Below are 18,679 nucleotides of genomic sequence, written 5' to 3'. Positions count from 1 at the left end.
CCTGCTGCCTGGGGTGCCTTCCACTCTCATGACACACCACTGCATTTAGATGTGGAGGGAGATAACTTGTACGCAGGGGTTCTTCCTGAGCGGTGGGATTAGGGAGGATGTTTATTTTCTCTTTTGACTTTGCTATTTTCCAGTGTTTTCTCCCTGGACCTGTATTACTTGTACAAGTAGGTAAAATTAGTTTCTCTGAAATAGAGGAGCAGATGGGAGCTGAGCACCAAGGTTCTCTCTTGCTTTGCCTTCCCCAGCACGACATCCCACCCTCCTCTGTTCCTCTGGAGAGGTGGTCTCATGTTCTGGGGATCGTTCTGGGGCTGAGATGCACAAACTGGAGCCTGAAAGGGCCCCGGTCTCTTCTATGTGGCGCAAGGAGCATCCAGGGGTGCCGGGCCACGTGATCTCTGCCACAGAAGGAGGTGTGTTCTGGGATGGGAGTCAAGGAGACCCCCATCCCCTCCTCCCCCTCCCTTCTCTTCCTCTCTGCCACGGATAAAGACTTCACTTGCTTTCTGCTGCTGGTATGTAAAATTAACACGTGCTGATGGGGGAGACACTGCAGAAAAGGTACGGAGAGGACAGAACAGGGGCACAGCCTTGGGAAATAGGACAGAAGGGGCCAGGGAGCACACAGTGCTTTTGGACACCACATCCCCACCCAGCTGGCTCAACTCTCGTGCACAGAGTGTGAATTCCTCTTACCAGGTGTGCAAATGCGAAGCCTTAGTTAGCGGGCTTTAGGGATGGAGAGGAAATCCTCAAGAGGCTTGCATAACAGCCCAAACATTTGTGGTCCTGGAGGATTTCTTCTTTGCTTTCTCAGAGCATCTGCCCCGTGGGGTTCACTTTTCTTTCTCCGCATCTCTTGGGCCAACTTGACTATTTGCCTCAGTTTTCAGCCAACAGCACCCGTTCAGAGGAAAGGAGGTGAGCAGTGGATGCTTTCAGGTCAGGAGTAATTCGTGGGTTGGTTTGATTGTTGTACCTTTCAAAAAAATTTTTTATTTTTTATAGCCCCACCTCCAACCTCTGGAGGCAGGGTGAACTGTTGCAGAGAATGCTGTTTGTCCTTGTCTTTCTCTACGTCTGTGGTTCTCAAAGTGGGGTCCCTGGACCAGCAGCGTCAGTATCACCTGGGAATTTGTTAGAAATGCTGTCTCTCAGGCCCCACCCTAGCCCTCCTGAATCTGACCCTCTGGGGGTGGGCCCTGCAACCTGTGGTTTAACCAGTCCTCCAGGTGATGCTCATATGCTCTAAAGTTGCAGGAGGCTGCCTCTGTCCCCAGCATTTTAACATTTCCCTAATTGGATGAGGCTTTCAGGCTTCTTTGCAGAGAGGGTTTTCATTGTTTGTTTTTTTGCTTTTTTTTTTTAAACTTACTCATGCACTTTCCTAAGGAATCTTGTTTCATTCAACTCTACCCATTTCTTCCCCATTTTGTGTAGTCTTCTCTACCCGGAATGCCCTTTCTTAATGTTTGAGGAGAGCTCGTTTTGCCCAGAATTTCTATACCTGTTTTGTAGTGTTGGTTCTTTGTGCCTCAGGGGCTGGCCGGCCTTCCTCGGGGATCCAGCAGTCTTGGAAGTGCCTTTGTGGCTGCACCTCAGAGAGATGATTGCCTATTCCTATTTCCCAAAATAACCAGAGCTCTTTCTGACAGTTTCCTCTGGCTTGTGAAAAGCAACACTCTCAGCGATCTTGAGCATTATTTATAAAATGTAAAGTCACACCTTTTACTGGAAAGTCTTCTAAATCTGGATTAGCAGTGCAGAGCGATTGAAGTCCATAAATGCTGAGAAAACAAAACAAAAAGGTGACGTATGGGTGGAAAATACCACTTTGTGGGTAGAGAAGCTTCTGAACCATTGAGGGGTGTGATTTTTTTCCCAGGAGAGGTTATGGAAGTCCTACTTCAGAAGTCACAGTTCAGCCTGGTCACAGAAGGAGATTCCAGATGTGGATCTAATGGCCTTGGGGCTGGCGTTGACCATTACAGGGCAGTGCGTTTGGGGGATTGTCCAAGGGCAGGGACTACCTTGTTATAGGAATAGAAGCCCACCCAAAGTAGCTTATGAAAAAAGGACCTTTATTAGAAGGATATGGGGCATCTCACAGAAGCCCCCGCTTAAGGACCGGAAGGAAAATCAGCCGCATTGTTTGTCCTGGGTTTCTGGGATCTCCTGATGTCTTATGCCCATTTCTGGGTCTGTTTCATACATATTGTTCTCTGCAGACTTGCCTTTTTTCTTTAGTAGCCAGTTAGCAGAAAATGATCCAATGGGTGAAAAAAATAGTGCCTTGTCATCGTAATTTGCACTTCTCCAATTTTTTTTATTTTTTATTTTTTTGCGGTACGCGGGCCTCTCACTGTTGCGGCCTCTCCCGCTGCGGAGCACAGGCTCCGGACACGCGGGCTCAGCGGCCATGGCTCACGGGCCCAGCCGCTCCGCGGCACGTGGGATCTTCCCAGACCGAGGCACGAACCCGCGTCCCCTGCATCGGCAGGCGGACTCCCAACCACTGCGCCACCAGGGAAGCCCCACTTCTCCAATTTTGAGTGAGAATCGGCATCTTTTCTTCCTTATTGGTCATTTGTAATTGTTTTTCTGTGACCCACCTGTGTACGTTCTGGGCTCCTTTTGGATTGAGCAGCTTGCTTGATTTCTACTTCATACTATGTGAAGGGAATTGGTGACCCGTCTGCTCTCCCTGCCCCTTCTTTGTCTTTCTGTTGGCTGTTTATCTTTTTATCTACACACACACACACACACACACACACACACACACACACACACACACTCACTCACTCACTCATCTTTAAAGTCAGCCATCGGCAATGTAACTAGACTTGCTTCTGACAGTGATTTGAATTGAGCTTCCATTGATTCCTCAAACGTCTACTGAGTGCCTGCTGTACCGGGGGCCAGGGAGACAGAGATACATTTATTTGATACAGTCCCAGCCCTTAGATCACATCTCTGGGAGGATCTGATTTGAAAGCACGTGTTACAGCTGAGTTAAGAAGACCTCATCCAGCTCCCCAAGCTGTCAGCTCCCTGAGGGCAGGGATGATGCTGTTAGCTCTCAGAGCTCCTCCCCAGCCTGGTGCCTGTTCATAGGGCTCAGAAAACCTAAATGATGTTGGCGGAGAACACATAGGGCTGTGAGTGTCCCAGGCTTTGATTTGATAAGATTTCCAGCTGAGAATATCCTGCTGGTGCTGACCTGTCAGCTCTGTCCATGCCAACCACCTGGGACCAGGATTGCATAAAACCCTAAGGACTCAGTTGTGCTAAAGGGTTTGTGACAGTCACTGGTAATTCGTAAGGCTCCCTCAGGAACTAAAATGGATAACAGAGCTACAAAGTCAAAGCAGAGGCTCTTGGGGACAGATGTTATGAACCTGATATTTTTAGAACATCGGGTTAGACATGACATTTTGGAGGGTTCCTTAAGTTACCCTACGTTGCTCTCACACATCTTGCTTCATACTATGCCTGATCCCGTGTCTGATCGCTCCCCTGGGGTTTTTTTGTCTCATCCAGGTACCTCCACGTCTGTGGCTGGTTCCCGTCATGGTTTACTATGGACTCTACCCGTTTTTCTTACATCTGGGTAACCCCTGAGACTCTGCTTGTTAAAATGCTGACTTCTGGGTTCCACCCAATACCTGCTAAACCGGAGTCTCGGGCGCAAGGTCTGGGAATCTGTAGCTTCAGATCGAATGATCCCGAGGAGAGACCAAGTTTGGGAAACAGACCTGGAGCTTTGCTTAATAGTTGTGCTTAGGGTCTGGATCCTGAGTGTTCAGGCTTTGATGTGATAAGATTTCCTTCTGGGGACCCATCTACAGTCTTCTCAGCCATACAGCAGGGCTCGTAATATCTGTGAGCTGGCAGTCAGCTGCCCATACTTGCTGGCTCAATGACACGACCCCCTTTTTCTTATGTTGCATCAGCCCTCATCATTCCCCAGCCCAAGTTCAGGGATTCCCGGTGTGTTTGACCGAGTCTCCACCCTATGAGGAGGTTGGTATGTCAGGGATCCTAAAGGGGTTGAAGGACAGGCTCGGGGTGTTCCAGGCGGACCACCCTCCCTACTAGAATTTCTCTGGGAGCTCCCCACCCTGCTCTTGCAGGCCCTTTGTGCCAGCTGGAGCCAGTCCAAAGCTTGGCTCAGGCCAGTATCCAACGGCCAGGGCACTGACGGGGCTGCTGCTTCATCCGTTGGCATCACCAGCCTCTGTATCATCTGTAGAGCGGGCGTCAGGGCCCCTGCCCTGCCTGGATCACAGGGTTGCATAAGGGTTCTGTGGGCTGCTGTGCGGGGACCCCCCTGCAGCTCAGACATGCTAACGAAGACCTTCTAGCACCTCTTCCCCCCAGCCCCCGAGAGGGAGCCCTGCCCTCCCTCTCCCTTTGGGAGCTGTGCTCTGTGAAGGCAGGAAGGGGGGTGGGGGCAGGGAGGCAGCTGGTGGGGTGGAAGTTGGGAAGCAGAGAGGAGGAAGGAAGGAATGCAGAGGGTTTTGTTTCATTCGTATTATTACTGGTGTTGTTTAATGTGTTTGAGGGCTTCCTCTGTCTCCGAGACTGTGCTGGAAGCTGTATGTGCCCACTGACCGGGCATCCCAGGACCACGAGGCTGCAGTCGTGTCATCCCCACTTTACAGTGAGGAAACCGAGGCTGAGCACCCAGTAGTAAGAGGTGGACCTGGGATTCGAACCTCTGTCTGTATGACACCTGAACTCTTAGGAACATCTCTAGGCTGCCTCAGAATATTTGAGTGGTGTTTTAAACACCCGGTCCAGGTTCCTTTCCACTTCTTGCCTTTCTTGTGCCAGTGGAGTCCTGGTGTCCCCAGCTCTCCTCTTCCTCAGTGCTCAGGGGAGCACCCCAGGGCTGTGTGTGCTGCCTGAAGGCTGGGAGTTGGTGGGGTGTTAGCTGCCACCTACTTACCCCCGTCCCACCCCCCACCCCAGGCTTGACTCCAGCCAGCATTTCCCACTGAAGACCTCAGGTCTCCGAGCCTGGAGTCCGTGTTTGCTGAAGCTCATGAAATAGACTAGATTCTGGGGCCAGTGGCCGTGGTGCAACCCTTCTGGGCTGCCTGAGACTCAGGGTCTGGCCCAGGCTCAGAAGCCCTCCCACTGGTGATCAGACCTAGACGATCCTGCAGAGCAGTTCTTGCCCCTGAAAGAGGGTGTTGTGTTTTTTCGCTTGTTTGTTTAAATGTACAAGGCTATATTTTATTCAGTTAGGTACAGTGTTCTACATATCTCCAGTTTTCATGGAATTTGTTAATCCTGTGTTTCAGTTCTTTGATGTCATTTTAAAAAATTTTGTGCCTGCTTGATTTTTCAGTTTTGACAGAGGTGCTTTAAAGTCCTAGTTTTGGAGGCGTGTCCACTTCTTGCAATTGTGAAAGTTTTCTTGGCCTCACCACGTGGCTTGCAGGATCTTAGTTCCCCGACCAGGGCTCGAACCCGGGCCCTCTGCAGTGGAAGTGCAGAGTCCTAACCACTGGGCCGCCAGGGAATTCCCTGCAAGAGGGTGTTTGCGAGGAGCTTTTGCGTCCTTCTGTTTCCACATGCTCTGTCCCTGCCAAGGGCATCGGGGTGTGCGTGATCAGGGCCCAGGAACCCAGTTCCTCCTAGGCTGGTACCTGTGGTTATTTCACCTGATAGCCAGTGGGGGCAGCGGAGAGCTACTACTCAACCAAGAAAACTGACCAATCATGAGCCAGGAATCCACTGGTGGGTGGGGCAGAGTGTGGGAAGGGGAGGGGGAGAAGCGGGGTGGGGGGGGGCAGGGGGACAAGGCTCACAGATCCGCCCAAGGAAGATGAGGTCCAGGGGCTCACTGACTTTCCCACTGCAAGCTCGTACCTTGTAAAGCATGAAGGATGTAGTCTTAACAAAGGGAAACGAAGTCCACAAGTGACTCTAAAGTTAATAACTCCTGCCTTGCTTACTGTTTTTTAAAAATAATTATAATAATAATTACTCTTATTTTAAGGAAGGGGCGTCTGTGCTCTGAAATCACATTTACATCACTTTCCACCTTTCAACTATACTCTCTCTTTAAAAGTTTTATTCTACATGGGGCAGCCACTGTAATCCACTGATGGGGAAATGGAAATTTCTGGCTTCTCACGTGGATGGCTAGAATAGCAACCTCCCTTGGTCCGATTTGATCCACGGTCAGCAGTCAGCTCGTTTGTGTGTGTATCTCTCTCCCCTGTTTTCAGCGGAAGAGGTTCGAGTTGAGTTAGAGTTGCCTTTAGGAAAAAATGTGTTTCTCCTGAATCGGGTTGGACGGTCAGAGGCTTTCCGAGCACTGGTTTCACTCCTTCCACTCTGTCCTCACTGGCCCCCACCCACCCAGAGCCTTTGGGGCCTGCATGGCAGTGACTGTTAGCATGGCGGTGACTGTTAGCAGTCTGGGGGGGTCACGTGGAATGACCTAGAACCCCAGGATGGAAGCCCAGAGAATGCAAGGGGGCCTCAATCCAGGATAACCTGAGCCCCGAGCTGCCACATCAGTTTTGCTTTGGCTCTATCGGGGAGCCTGGTGTGCTGTAAATAGATTAGGGAGTCTTTTATTGAAAAAGACCTGGAAATGGTTTCCTGCCTGTGTGTGGTGTGGTCATCTGGGGTGATTTTTCCTGCTGCCGATGAGGTCACTCAGCCAGAGCCCCGGGGGCTCTCTCCAGATGTCCGCCTGGGCTGCCCCAGGCTCACAGTGGCTTTGTATTTTGGGCTGACCAGAGCTGGCTAAGACCAGGAGGTGGGCTGGGCGGAACCCTTCAGGCATCTGCATTGTCCCTGATGGAGTCCTGTCGGAGGCCGGATAGAGAGATGCGATACAGGAGAAGGGATTCCCGCCTCGGGGGGCCTGTGAGTGACCCAGGCTGGCGAGTACAGGGCAAGGGGCCTTCCTTCGGGCCCCAGCATCTAGAGCGTGGTTCTGACTGCAGGCAGCATCTCCCTGTGATTTCAGAGCCTTCTCCCGCAGTCCGCTGGGAAGGCTACATGGAGGAAGAGGCGTTTTAGTTGGAACTTGGCAAACGAACACGATCCTGACATCGAAGGATGGTGGGGGCAGGAGGTGGTGAGGGTGTGTAGACAATCAGAGCAAAGACATGTTCCGAGACCAGCAAGTGAGTTACCTGGGCTGGAGTGAGGTCAGTGGGAGTCAGTCTGGACAGACAGACAAGGTTGCTGTGCTGGAGCCTCGCTGGCGGTGAGGTGGGCATGGGGATGACAAAGCTTGGACTTTGTTCTCTGTGCCTTGTTGGAAAGGAGGTGCAAGGGGTTCTCCAGGTGAGCGCTGATCCTGGATGGGGAGACACGTTAGGGGTGAGGTGGAGAGGAGGTGAGGAAAGTGATGGAGGGGGTACCTCCAGGCCCCGGGAACTGATTGCCTGTGGGTGGTGGGACCCGGGAGGAGCTGGTGAAGCCATGGAGGTTGGTCCCCTGAGCCCCAGGGGGCTGGGTTGGAGGGGAGAGCCTGAGCTGGGCGCTGTGGATGTGGAGACAGCAGTGTGGCCTCCAGGTGGGGCTGATCCAGCGGGCGGAAGAGATGCCTCTTTAGGAAGGAGATGGAGACTGCAGGCCGCGTCTGGTCTCTGCTGGAGCCCAGCTCACTTTGTAGGAAGGCTGTTTTCTCATCTGAATTCCCCCCCACCCCATTTCTACATCCAGCCTCGCTAGCCTGTTTGCTTTATTTAACTCTGATAAGGCACTTACTGTGTGCCCCTGTCATCCTAAGCACCTTACATGTACTAACCCATTTCATGCTATTACAGCCCTAATTAGGTACCATTTTTATCCCCATCGTACAGTTGAGAAAAACAAAACACAGGGTTAGATGGCTTCCAAAGGTCACTCAGCTCCTGAGCGGCCAGGCCTACGATGCTTTCTACTGCCCTCGGCCTCAGAGCAGTCTGGTGGTCTTCATGTAGATTCTCCAAATCTTGGTGCTCTCAGCACCAGCCCGAGCGTCCCTCCTCCTCCAGGGAGGCTGCCCTCTGGTCACCCCTCCTAGCAGACCCCTCTGCTCTCTTGTTCCTGGTCACATCCTCCCTGCTGCTTGCCTTTTGCTCACCCTCCTTTTTCTCTCCCTTAAGACATGAAGGGACCGTATTACCACGCAACTCCTAGAGCCATAAGATCCTAAAACCCAAACAGTAGATCTTAAGGTTTTTTTTTTTTTTTTTTTTCCTTGCGTTATGCGGGCCTCTCACTGTTGTGGCCTCTCCCATTTGCGGAGCACAGGCTCCGGACGCGCAGGCTCAGCGGCCATGGCTCACGGGCCCAGCCGCTCCGCGGCATGTGGGATCTTCCCGAAACGGGGCACGACCCCGCGTCTCCTGCATCGGCAGGCGGACTCTCAAGCACTGCGCCACCAGGGAAGCCCCGATCTTAAGGTTTTGAGACCACCAAAGCTGGAGGGCAAGAGTATTGGGGCCTAAAGGACCAGTCAGCCCAACCCTTTCATTTTAGATGGAGAATCGGAGGACCAGAGAAGTGGCGTGACTTGCCCAGGGCTGCACAGCAGATAAGAGTCGGAACTGAGGGAAAACCCCAGTTCTCTCGAATCTTAATTCACAGAAGCCATTGAAAGATTGTGTTAGTTTTTGCTTTAAGTATTTGAGACAATTGAATTTTCAGTAAGAGAATTTTGGACTAAATAGTGTCATATCCATATATTGGACTAACTTTAAAAATAACTTGATGCTAAAAGCTTATAAATGGGCATTTGGCATGAACACAACAGCTGCCTTGGGTGGATGCCATTATTGATCTCATTTTACAGAGGTGGAAACCGAGGCACCAAGGGGACAATTAGCTTGGTCAAGGTTAAACTGGTGGTGAGAGGCAGAGCTGGGATTCAAACCCAGGCATCTGGCTCTAGACTCACTGCTCTTAATAGATCCTGTGCTATCCGGCCCTTTTAATGGTTTTGGAAAGATACCCACAGAAGTCCATAGGTGAAAAGAATGTACAGTATGATTTTGTTTTGTTCCAAAGATGTACATATGCCTAGAAAACAAATCAACACACAGGTACCCAGATGTTTAGTGATGACCTCCGAGTTGTGGGATTATGGATGATACTTTTTCTTCTTTGCACTTTTTTCTACATCACCACATTGTAAATAGTGAGAAAGTCTTATTTTTATCACTAGATAATTTTATGAGAAGTCTCTGCTCACAGCAGTGAAATGGGTAAAGTAGCGTTTGGGGGATGATCGTATAGCTGCAATCTTAGCTTTATTTCTGGCTGGGTATTGGAAGAGACAGAAGTGTTCAATCAGACCCAGCAGCTGTAATTCACACAAGACGTGGAGTTGTAGGACCAGGAAGGGAATCACCCCCAATCACCCAGGTCTCTGTACAGACCCCCCGGCCAGGGCTCCTTCCTCTGGGCTTTGGGGTTTCAGATGACAGTGGGCATTTGGGGAGTGATGCCCGGTTGACAGCTGGGGTTCCAGGACGAGGGACCGAAGTGGAGATGCATGAGTCGGCAGCCTCGCAGGAGGAGAGAGGCAATGGGGACTGTTTCACAGGATCCCAGCCAGAAGCCCACCTCCTTTCGGTCCCAGCTGCATGGAGAAGGGTCCCCAGCAGAGAGAAGCTTTGTTGTCATGGGAGGGCAGGAGAGGAGACGGATATGGGAGCAGAAGGTGGACTCCTGCTTCCCAGGTTTAGGGAGGGAGGTGGCCCAGTTCTGCTCTGTGACACTAGGAGCTTCTGCCCTAGCAGATTCTCAGCGCGATTGTGTATTTTTCTTTCTTTGACCAGAGACCACCTGGGAGCGTCCCAGCAGTTCTCCTGGGATTCCAGCCAGCCCTGGCCCTCACAGAAGCTCTCTGCCTCTGACAGGTACCGTCCACGCACTACTTTGGGGCACCTTGGGGGCCGACTGGGAACCACACACACCTTCAAGGGGGAGGCCACGGCTCTGGAGCCTGGGTCTGAAACCTGGCTGCGGATCGTATGGGCCAAACCTGGGGAGGGGTCTAGAGGGCTTGGAGGCCCCATAGCCTGTTGCCCCGTGGGATGGCAACACCCTGGTAGTGCCGGCAGCAGCTCTGGTCCCTCTCACTCGCTCTCAGGTGCTCGGGGAGGTGGCGGGGGGGCGGGGCATGGCTGGGTGAGGTGAAGCGTCAGAGGTCTTAGCTGTCTGCCAGTGTAGGGACCCAAGCTGGGGGCAGACTCGGTCCATGTGGTTCCCTAAGGCCTCAAGGAATAGCAGTTAAGGAGGCAGATGTTTACAGGGCAGCTTTCAAACAGAATGTCTGGAAAGCAAATGGATTCCTTGCAAGGATATGAGTTCTCCATCAGCATAGGTAATGAAGCAGAGGTGGTCAAGGTAGACATTCCTATAATAGGTGGAGGGTTTATTACTCTTAGGATACATCTCATTCTGGGATCCCAGGAGGTGGGTTGCAGGACACACCAGTGGGGAGAACACCTTCTGACTTCTTGTGGATTAGACCTTGCATTAAATGTCACCTCCTCCGAGAAGCCTTCCTTGATGGCTCAATTTACAGTCCCTTCCCATCACTCTGGATCCCCGCTTCCTGCTGTTGCACTGTCCTCAGAGTACTCCTCCCTGTTGGTTGTCACTCTCCCACCCCAGACTGTAAGCTCCCTGAGGTGGGGACTCTGTCTCTCCTTTTCTTTTGTGGACTCCTCCGTCTCCAAATGGAGCCTGGCCTCAGCTTTGAGTGAATTCACAAACGTGGTGTGTAAACCTGGAATTTGAACATCAGTAGCATTGACAGTGTGGGACAGAGGAGGGGAGGCATGGGCTGGGGGAGGGGGGTTGGGCAAAAGCAGCAGTGACATCCCCTGCTCACGTGGAGGGGAGGGGAGATGAGAGCCCCGTACGCTTCTCGGAACACGAATAATTTACCGAACGCATCACAGGAAACCAAAGGAAGAGCTGAGAGTCGTAAGAGGACTCTTAAACCCTGGATTGGGAAGGGAGCCGTGCCCAGTGTGAGTGGGTCAGGCCTTACCTTTCCCAGTGGGGTGTCTTTCAGTCTCCACCACTGAGAAATCAAAGTGGGATCCAAGCACGTTATTTAGGGCTGTGAAGATTGCCAGCCACAGAACTCGGAACCCAAGTGGTGGCAGAACAGACCTGGAGAATCATCTGAGGTCTGGGAGAGGGGATTGGGGGGATGCTTCCAACGGAAAGTTCTTCTAGACTTTTAAAATGTTTTTATTTATATTTGTGTGTGTGTATATATGCATGTGCGCACACACACACACACACACACACACACACATTTTTTTTTTCGTTAAAATTTTTAAAAAGGAACCCCCTGTGGGGCAGGGAAATGGGGCATTTCCTCCCGGTTTCCTAGGGATGCAGCCAGTGCTACATTCTCAGACCAAGTCCTCAGAAATGGGGCCATTCGGCCTTCCTAGCTGTCATATGACAATAGGCATTTCCTGGCACGCTGCCTTGTCTTTTGTTGCTGTTCTTGTGATTTTTTTTTTTTTTAACAATAGAAATGGTAGTGTGAATAATGTAAGGTGTGGCCCTCTATCCTTGCTGGCTCCAGGCCACCCAGACGCTAGAAAGAAAACCCAGCTGTCTTTTCCGGCCAGAGGGGTCCACCGGAGCATGACACAGGCAGGGGGAGGCTGGGTCATGTGAGATGACAGGTGACAATGGCCCAGCCTGCCACCCTCCACAGCTTGCTACACTGGGCTGCTGGGGCTGGTTAGGGAACTTGCCCTCTGGGTCAGCGGGGTCACCTCTCCAAAGCCTGCTGTCACTGTCACTGGCCCCAGCAGCATCCTGTTGGTGGGGCCATCCCCTAGAAGGAGGACTGAAAGAAGCTGGCTCAGGTCACCAGCCCGGAGGCTCCGGTGTGACAAATTCCTGCCTTCACGTCTTGCACGAGAGCCACGATAACCCAGCACTGCGCTGGGTGCCGGGGCTCTGAGGGGCTGAGAAAGGTGGGAGATGGTGGAGAGGGTCAGATCCGGGGATGAGAATTGCCAAGGTGGCCAAGGCATCGGACAGACTTAGGTGGACCCCCAGGGGCCTAGGGCACCTGCTTCCCACATCCCTGGGATCCCAAGTCTGTCCATTTCTCTGTGAGAAAGGGCTTTATAGTCAAAGACAGTTGGAAATCCTGTCTTCTCTCTTCCCCTTTGGAGAGCACACATCAGCTCAGAGAAGGCCTGAACTGAAGACCCCGTTTAACTTGGTGCTTCTGTCCTTGTGTGTGTTTGTCTGCATCACACGTACATACTTGTTAAGCCTCCCTGGCTCTAGTGCAGTGGTTGTCAACTCGGGGGTGATTTTGCCTTCAGGGGACATTCGTGGCTGTCACCAGTTGGGGGAAGAGCTACAGGCATCTAGTGGGTAGAGGCCAGGGATGCTGCCAGATGTCCTACAATGCACGGGACGGCACAGCCCCACAGTAAAGGGCCGTCCAGCCCCACTCGTCAGCAGCGCCGGGGTTAGAAGCTATGTTCTAGAAGGACTCAGAACCTCGGCTCAGCACTGCTCTCTGTCGGATGATGGACGACAACCCATGACAGTGAGAAGCGGCTGCAAAACATGCAGGACCCCAGCTCATTGACTCTCAGACCCACGTTTTGTTTCCCAGTTTTAACATCTTGGAGATCAATGGTGTATCCTAGTCTAATTGGAAGCATCTTTTTTTTTTCTTTCTTTCTCAGCAGTACTTAAAATAAGGGTGCCTCTGACAGTGACCTCTTAGGTTTGTGAAATTGCAGCTCCTTAGACAGGGGCCTCGGGCACACCCCTTCTCCTTGCCAGGCCTCACTTTGCCCATTTGTAAACGGGAGGAAGACCACGGCTGAGGTCCAGCCCTCCGTGGTTATGATTTGTGGCCCTCTCCACCCTGGGGCATGAACACACGTGTCAACTCTCCATCCACCCTCTGGGATGGAAGTGAAGAGAACCCATCTGTGAGGGTATAGCAAGATCTGAGGTGTTTTGGCATCATCTTTTCTGGTTTTGGAACTGAACCTTCTGTCTAAAGAATAGAAGAATAACTGTTGGTATTTCTCTCTATAGGAGAGCACTAGGATTTTTCCAGCCATTCTTTCCTTCAGTTTTTTAAGCAGCTTTCAGGAGATTGAATTTTATTGTGGGGAGAGAGAGAGACTTGATGAAGACATGAGGTAGCTTCAAAAACTGACTGTCCCCGTCCTTGGGCTCCCGGGACTGTGGGCGCCTTGCCTGGAGACCACTCAGGGCCCTGGATCTCAGCTTCTTTTGTTCTGCTTCTGCTTCTGCAAAGCAACAGTGGTGGACTTGCAAACCTTTTCATTCAAAAAATATGCCGGACATTGTTCTCAGTACTGGGGATACAGCCACAGACAAGCCAGTCCTTGTGTGGTCCCTGCTCCCGGGAACCTACATTCTAGTGGCAGAGTTGGACAAACAGGCAGACATGGAATACGTCAGATGTTCGTTGCATGGGCAGCAGGACAGAGTGTGTGACTGGGGCGTGAGGGGTGGCCTCAGTGAGGAAGTGATGTTTCAGTCATAGCTTTAAAGACAAGGAGAAGGCGGTGTGTGTGGGGGGTGGTGGTGGAGTGTTCTAGGCCAAGGAACAGCTAGTGCAAAGGCCCTGGGGCAGGAGTGACCTTGGCATGTTTGAGAACAGAAAGCAGACCAGTGTGGCTGGGGGGTGGGGGACAAGAGGGAACGTGGTAGGCGATGGGGGGAGGGGAGTCAGCAGAGACCAGAGGAAGGTGTTGGGATTTCATTCTGAGCGTGATGGTTGGGATGGGGGTGAGAGTAAAATGCAGTGGAAGTGTCTTGTCTTCCTGGGAAGCTGCCTTCTTGAAGCAGTTGGTTAGCAGTGGTGGGGTTGGGGGTTCCCTGCAAGGAGGTGGGGGGGGGGCGGTAAGGACGATGTGGAAGGAAAACTTGACCACATTTATTGACCACAGGCATTTCATATGGTCCTTCCTGAAGATCATGGACAAACAGGTCAAAAAGAACGTGGGTGGGAACCACAAATGAACCCAGCCAAGCTTAGGCAGGTCCCCTTTGAGGCGGCAGAGGGGTGGAGGGTTTACCCATGGAGCTCAGGGTTTCTTTTGAGTCGAGCTTCTGGAGGGAGTTGGAAGGGCCACCCATGAACAGGACCGGTTCCTTCTTCTCAGTGCAGGTTTGTCAGATGCCTGCAGCACAGCCAGCCAGGTTACCGGCTGGGGAGAGAGATCTGGAAACACACCCGGTGCCCCCACAAATGGGATTCCACTCTCTGAATGTTGGGGTCAGCACTGGGCCCAGGACTTTCCCTTTGTGGCTTCCTCTCAGATCACAGTGGGACCTGTGTTTGTTCAGTAACTTTATTGGAGCCATTTAATGCCAGCTTTCTGGGGGAGGTCTACGTAAGTCAACTTGAAACCCAAACAGAATACCGAAGGCTCTATTCAGCACGTGTTAAAAAGCTTCTTTGGGCCGGTTTAACATACACTGTAACAGTAATGATTTATATGGAGAGAAATAGTTAACAGGCATATGGAAAGAAAATACGAGTGAAAAATGAGGTTCTGGGATTTTCATGTTATGCGTTACTGGGTAACACCATATGACACCATAGACCAGTTCTGTCCCCTAGAACTTTCTGCGCTAACAGAAATGTTCTACATCTGCACCATCCAGTATGGTAGCCACTGGCCAGCGGATGTGTCTACTCTGTCTGAGGAATGAATTTTTAATTTTATTTAACTAAGTACTTTTCAAATTTTGGAATAATTTTAGGTTTACAAAAAAATTGTGAAGACAGTACAGAGAGTTCTTATATACCCTTTACTCAGTTTCCGCTAACGTTAACGTTTTACATCACTGTGGTCCAGTTGTCAAAACTAAGAAATCATTGTGGTACAGTATTATTAACTAAACTAGATTTCATTCGATTGCATCAATTCTTCCAGTATTGTCCTCCTTCTGTTCTAGGATCCCATCCTGGGTACCACCCTGCATTTAGATTCTATTTAAATTTCACTTGTTAGAATTTGAATAGCCACCTGTGACTAACGGCTGCCCCATCAGACCGGGCTGGGCAGGTGTGGAGAGTAAGATCCTTTCTGAGCTTCTGGGCCTGGACGTGCGTTAAGTTTGCATTTGTGTTTCCCTTTGGGATGGAGGAAATCTATCTCAATTTATTGAGTTCCCCTGGGAGTGGGGACGTCGGGGAAGCCTGGGTTCCGAGGCTGGCTTTGCCTGGCCTGGGGCCTGACTCCGCTGAGGGCTCGGGCTTGGAGAAACAGCCTGCCTCCAGGGAAGCCGGATCACAGGGCAGTGAGTTGATCAGGGAGGGCCTGCCTTTGAGTCTGGAGTCTGTGCAGACAGACAGCTGTGCTTCCCCTGAGCAGAGCTCCCCAGGAAAGGGGCTCCAGAACCCAGGGCCCTCACCCACATACTTTCTTCTCCAGATCGGGAAGCCCCGGCTCCTCCCACATAGGAGCCAACAGGGATTCTCACCTACTGCAGAATTAGCAAGTTACCAGGCCCAGAGTGGCTGCCATGGCCCTCAACTAGGAATCACTGTTGACCCCAGGGAAGGCCATAGGGGGCCGCCTTTCCCTTTAGGAACATGTGCCTGTTGGCTGAGGCCCCAGGGGCCCTTACAAAGGCCTGTTTAACCTTTGACGCCCTGGAGAATAGATGCAGGTTTCCAACTCTTTACACCCACCACGCACACATGTATTGTGAGTTCACTTTGGGGGAATACAGTTTACATCTTAGACAACCAGGGAGGCAGCAGGGATTGGGTAGCCAGACAGAAATTTCAAGACCAGAAGGGTTTCCAGACCAGAAGGCTATAAATGTAAAACCACTCCCCTAAGCAGACGCCAGCAGATGCAGCGCACACCTGGGAAGGTGAATACGACATAGAGCATCCTTCCAAGGCCCCACGGGGCATGGTGGGGCAGTGAGGCAGAGATGGTGCCTATTGTGCCTTCAGAGATGCCGAGTACAGATCTGGCTCCGGTGTTTGCCTTGGTAGCCTGACTTCAAAACATGCTTTCCAACAACCCCGGCTGCGTTTCCCAAAGTGGGTTCCACAGTACCCACTGCTTTTCCCACCCCCATCCGGGTTCTTTGTCTATGTAAGTGTGGACTACCACACTGCTTCCTTGATTGAGATTCACAGAGCATGTCAGCATATTTTAAAAGGCCTACCGTAAAGAAACCAAGTTAAATCTGAGCAACAGGGGGCATTTGTCCCAAACTCTTTGGGCCGTCAGACTCTGCCCTTCACTGTCACTGCAGAACACTTGTAAGGAACGTCCTGCAGAATTGGTGGTTGCATCACATGCCTGGAGAGGGGCTCCGTCCCGCCAGGCTTAAATGTCTAGCAGGGAGGAAAGAAGGATTTCCAGAACAATGGCCCTGGAGCTCCCAGGTTTCTTCGAGTTGAGGAAGGAAGTTACTCGTCTATTCCAGAGAGAAGGGAGATGAGGCTGGACCCACAGGAGGCAGAAGGAAGGTGTCCAGAGCTGATTTTCTTGTTTGGAAGAAGAAAGTCTTGTCTTTGGAGTTTTTTAGAGAACAGAACCTAGACAGTGGGGCTTAGAGGATGGACAGTCTTACAGGGTGGATTGGAGCTGGGCGATGGGGTCAGAGCTGTAGGGAGGGTGAGGTCTGGGCAGCGAACGATGCTGGCACCTCTCTGTTGGTCTTCTTATTTTCCGTTTTTTATCCCCTCCGCCCGCCCCCCCGCCCCCAGCAAATGACTTCTCCTTTCTACCAAATATCTGACGCCTTCTCTCATTATGTATCTCCCAGGCCCTCTCTTTGTCTGTTTAACTGCCCATAAAGAGGAATGAAATGTGTGCGTGTGTGTTTTTATATTTGTATTTGAAGTTACTGAAGTTACTAGATAGAGCTTTCTGTTCCCTTTTCTTATCTTAAAAACAGCTGAATTTGGGATTTTACATTTTTTTCTTGTATCCCCAACTGAATTATGGTCCTTATGGTTATGAGTGATCCTTGACCATATTTTATTTTATTTTTTCCCCTGAGAAGCTGGAGGCCTCTGAAGCACCCCACCTCTGGCCTTGTTTGTTTCGGGTCTCACCCTCAGTAAGCTGAGTGCCCATCGGGACCATCGTGGGTGAGCTGTAACTGTTCAGATCCCCACGGAGGACTTTTCCAAAGGTGCCAGAACTGTTGAGGTAAAGTGCAGGGAGACAGGGTGTCAGGGGAGAGCTGCTGTATGGGGAGAAATGGTTGAATGGAAAATTAGTTTTTCTTTCCCAGTAATTATTTTGACATGAGCAGTAATTAGCCAACAGCTGACAGACCAGAACTGAAGTGAGAACAAGAGGATGGATTAGGGGCAAATGCCACTGCGTTAGATGGTTCCCAGCAGCCGTTAGCATGGGGGCCGCCAGGCTGGGAGAGACCGCAAATAGAAGGGTGTGTTGAGGGTGCACTTTTGAGGTGCTGTGGAAGGAGAGGACGGGGGTCGGAAGGGCAGCCTCTGCCCTCAAGAAGATGGGGACCACCTTGGGTTAGAGGGACCCAGCACCATCAAAGGTAGTGACTGGTTCTAAACTAAGGCCTGTTCAGGTAAGAACTTACGTATTCCATTTCGTAATCAACTGAACTGTGGTTGCATTTGTTTGGTTGTCGATAGATTTTAGGATCAGGGCGATGCTGGCTTTGTATAATAAACTGGGAAACTCACCAGGTGTTTCTGTACTGTACAGTCCGGGCCTGTGTATTTCTTTGAAGAGTTTGAACCACTTTGCCTGTAAAACCATCTGGGTCTGGTGCCTTTTGGAGGGGAGGTCATTTTTCAAAGGTTTGGTGTTTCTGGTATCCTTTGAAACCATTTTGATCATTTGAATCTTATGGAAAGTTTTGTATTTATTAGCATAGAATTATAAATAATGTGCTCTTACATTAAAAAAAAAAAAACTCAAGTCTGTTTGCCGTGCGTATGTTTGCTCTCTAATTCCTAATTCTAAGCATTTGTGTTTTCTCTCACTCTCAAATTAGGCTGTTCTGCCTTTTTTAATCGCTGTTAGTCTCCACTTCCCCCTCACGACTGACCTGCCCTGAACCAGCCAGGGTTGCAAATGTTATCCTGTCTCCTAACTCATTAATTTCTCTTGCCATATTTATATCCTTTTCTCATGTTTTCCTTTGATTTATTTTATTGGCTTAAAAATTTTTTTTTTTCTAATTTCTTAAGTTGAATGTTTAGTCTGTTTATTTTTATTCTCTTGGCTTTGGTAATGAAATAATTAAGGCTATGGATTTTCCTCCAAATATAATTCAGGCCCTATCCCATTTGTTTTGATAGGTTCTTCCTCATTATTTTCAAAATATTCTGTAATTATAGTTTTAAATGCCTCTTTGACCTGAGATCATTTAAGAGGGTATTTTCTTAAATTTTCAAGTGTTTGGGAGTCGGGGAGGATGAGGACCTTGTATATTTTGTTCTTTCATTATTAGTATCTACTTTTATTGCTTTCTGGTCAAAGAATGTGCCTTGTATTATTTTTGCCTTTTGCAATTTATCAATACTGTATTTATGGCTTAAATAGGCCCAACACTTTTTTTTTTTATGTTGCATGGATTCTTGGTAAAAGATATTATCTCTGTTTATAAGGTATGATGTTTAATCCATCTAGTTCAATCA

At 50.4% G+C, this 18,679-nt stretch overlaps 1 protein-coding gene and 1 non-coding gene across 2 annotated transcripts in view; one reads left to right on the top strand and one right to left on the bottom strand.

The window, feature by feature from the left end:
- GAS7 (growth arrest specific 7) overlaps positions 1 to 18,679 on the top strand; it is a 211,149-nt gene that overhangs the window by 147,912 nt on the left and 44,558 nt on the right. Inside the window, exon 3 of the mRNA XM_007457844.1 lies at positions 9,813 to 9,893. Coding sequence (XP_007457906.1) covers positions 9,813 to 9,893 — 81 coding nt within the window. The remainder of the gene's footprint in view (positions 1 to 9,812; positions 9,894 to 18,679) is intronic.
- On the bottom strand, positions 5,470 to 5,542 carry TRNAG-UCC (transfer RNA glycine (anticodon UCC)). The gene has a single exon. It is a non-coding gene; the product is annotated as a tRNA-Gly (tRNA).

The sequence above is a fragment of the Lipotes vexillifer genome, unplaced genomic scaffold (genome assembly GCF_000442215.2).
Source record: "Lipotes vexillifer unplaced genomic scaffold, Lipotes_vexillifer_v1.1 scaffold611, whole genome shotgun sequence".
Lineage (NCBI taxonomy): Eukaryota > Metazoa > Chordata > Mammalia > Artiodactyla > Lipotidae > Lipotes > Lipotes vexillifer.
The sequence above is the reverse complement of the archived record's forward strand: the minus strand, read 5'-3'. Positions and strand labels throughout refer to the sequence as shown.